This window comes from Sinocyclocheilus rhinocerous, unplaced genomic scaffold (genome assembly GCF_001515625.1).
Source record: "Sinocyclocheilus rhinocerous isolate Xijiao unplaced genomic scaffold, SAMN03320098_v1.1 scaffold645, whole genome shotgun sequence".
NCBI classification, from domain to species: Eukaryota; Metazoa; Chordata; class Actinopteri; order Cypriniformes; family Cyprinidae; genus Sinocyclocheilus; species Sinocyclocheilus rhinocerous.
In genome coordinates this window covers 140,759-142,299 of record NW_015630037.1, presented here as the reverse complement: position 1 = coordinate 142,299, position 1,541 = coordinate 140,759, and the positions used below count along the sequence as shown (strand labels likewise).

The following is a 1,541-nucleotide window of genomic DNA, read 5'->3' as shown; positions in this document are numbered from 1 at the left end:
TTTGCTCGGTTTGGTCGATTTGAGCATCCATAAACAACGCAAAACACAGGCATTTTGAGTTTCTGCTAGTGATTTCTATGGAGAAAAATCACTTCCTGCCCTCCAGCTGCATTTCGCGCCTCATCAGAATCACGTGATTGCAAACAACCTATAGCCAAACAATACATTGTATGGGTAATATGCATTGCTAAGAACTTCATTTGGACAACTTTAAAGATGATTTTCTCAATAATTAGATTTTTTTTTGCACCCTCAGATTCCAGATTTTCAAATATTGTCCTATCCTAACAAACCATTTATTCAGCTTTCAGATGATGCATAAATCTCAGTTTCATAAAATTGACCCTTATGACTGGTTTTGTGCTCCAGGGTCACAAATATCTCATGTGGTTTTGCTTATCAAGTGAATGCATCTTAATGTAAGAATTTGTAGATATTTTGACTAGAAACCAGACTAAGTCAGATAAGCCTTTTTTGCCGTGTAAAGCAAATCTCTTTACAGGAAGACATCCTGTGTGGAGCATGCTCACCTGTTCTGACCTGTTTGCGTCTCTGGTGTTGTTCTGTCTCCAGCTGTGAGAGGAACGGCACGCTCACAGACAGCTTCTTCAGACATGACTTCTGTGCGGAGCAGAGGAGCAGACGCCGCAGAACAAGAACACGCTCCTTATCATCTGTGAGTATGAAGACACGACACACTGCTGCTCTCATCACGCTTCAGTCACTGATCATCATCAGTCCAGATCAATGAGATTCAAGCATTTACATATTTAATTTGTCCCTATTGACTGGATTATTTCATGTGTAATCTGATCAAATCGGATCGATTGAGGTGTTTAAGTGAAGGTTTTTCAATCTGAGCGGTCAATCGTATTTCTAACAGATTGTCTAATTGGTTGCAAGTAAACGCAGCTGCTGTAGAAGTAAAATAATCAAGGGTTTCGTTTCTGTTCATTAATACACAATATATACATTAGCTTTTGAGTTCATTTTGTGTTCTGAAGAAAGACAGTAAGACGGGATGAACCATCACTTTAACCCATTCAGTCTGATTTTTTGACCAAAGATGCTTTTAAACATCGGATGTTTAATCTACATCATGAATATGACATGCAGTTGCTCCCTCAAAAAAGATTTTCATGTAAATCCTATTAATCATCGTTTATAATTGCAAGTGCAATATCAAGCAAAATACTCGACACTTCTGATTTTTTCATAATCGTGCAGTCCTAATATTTGTCTGTTCATCTGGCTTCATATCAGAGAGCACATACACTCATGAATCCATCGGTTTCCTCTGTCAGAAGAAGGAGTTTATCTGATCTCAGAGATCATGTTTTCCATCTTTCATTACACTGTTGAATTCATTCACAGCCTTTAAAACAATCGATCTGTTTCTCAAGTTTCTGTAATCAGGTCGTTTCTGTCAGTGTGTAAACGGTATTACTCAAGGGGATCTGTGTGTGTGAGTGTGTTTGTTGGGGTGTGTGTGTGTGTTTGTTGGGGTTCTTGTGTGTGTGTGTGTGTGTGTGTGTGTGTGT

General features: G+C 38.7%; 1 protein-coding gene across 3 annotated transcripts in view; it reads left to right on the top strand.

Moving 5' to 3' along the window:
* The window catches only part of clk2b (CDC-like kinase 2b), an 18,436-nt gene that overhangs the window by 3,143 nt on the left and 13,752 nt on the right, over positions 1–1,541 (top strand). For all 3 annotated transcript variants that reach the window (XM_016552052.1, XM_016552053.1, XM_016552051.1), the window contains exon 3: positions 574–676. In XM_016552052.1, coding sequence (XP_016407538.1) covers positions 574–676 — 103 coding nt within the window. The remainder of the gene's footprint in view (positions 1–573; positions 677–1,541) is intronic.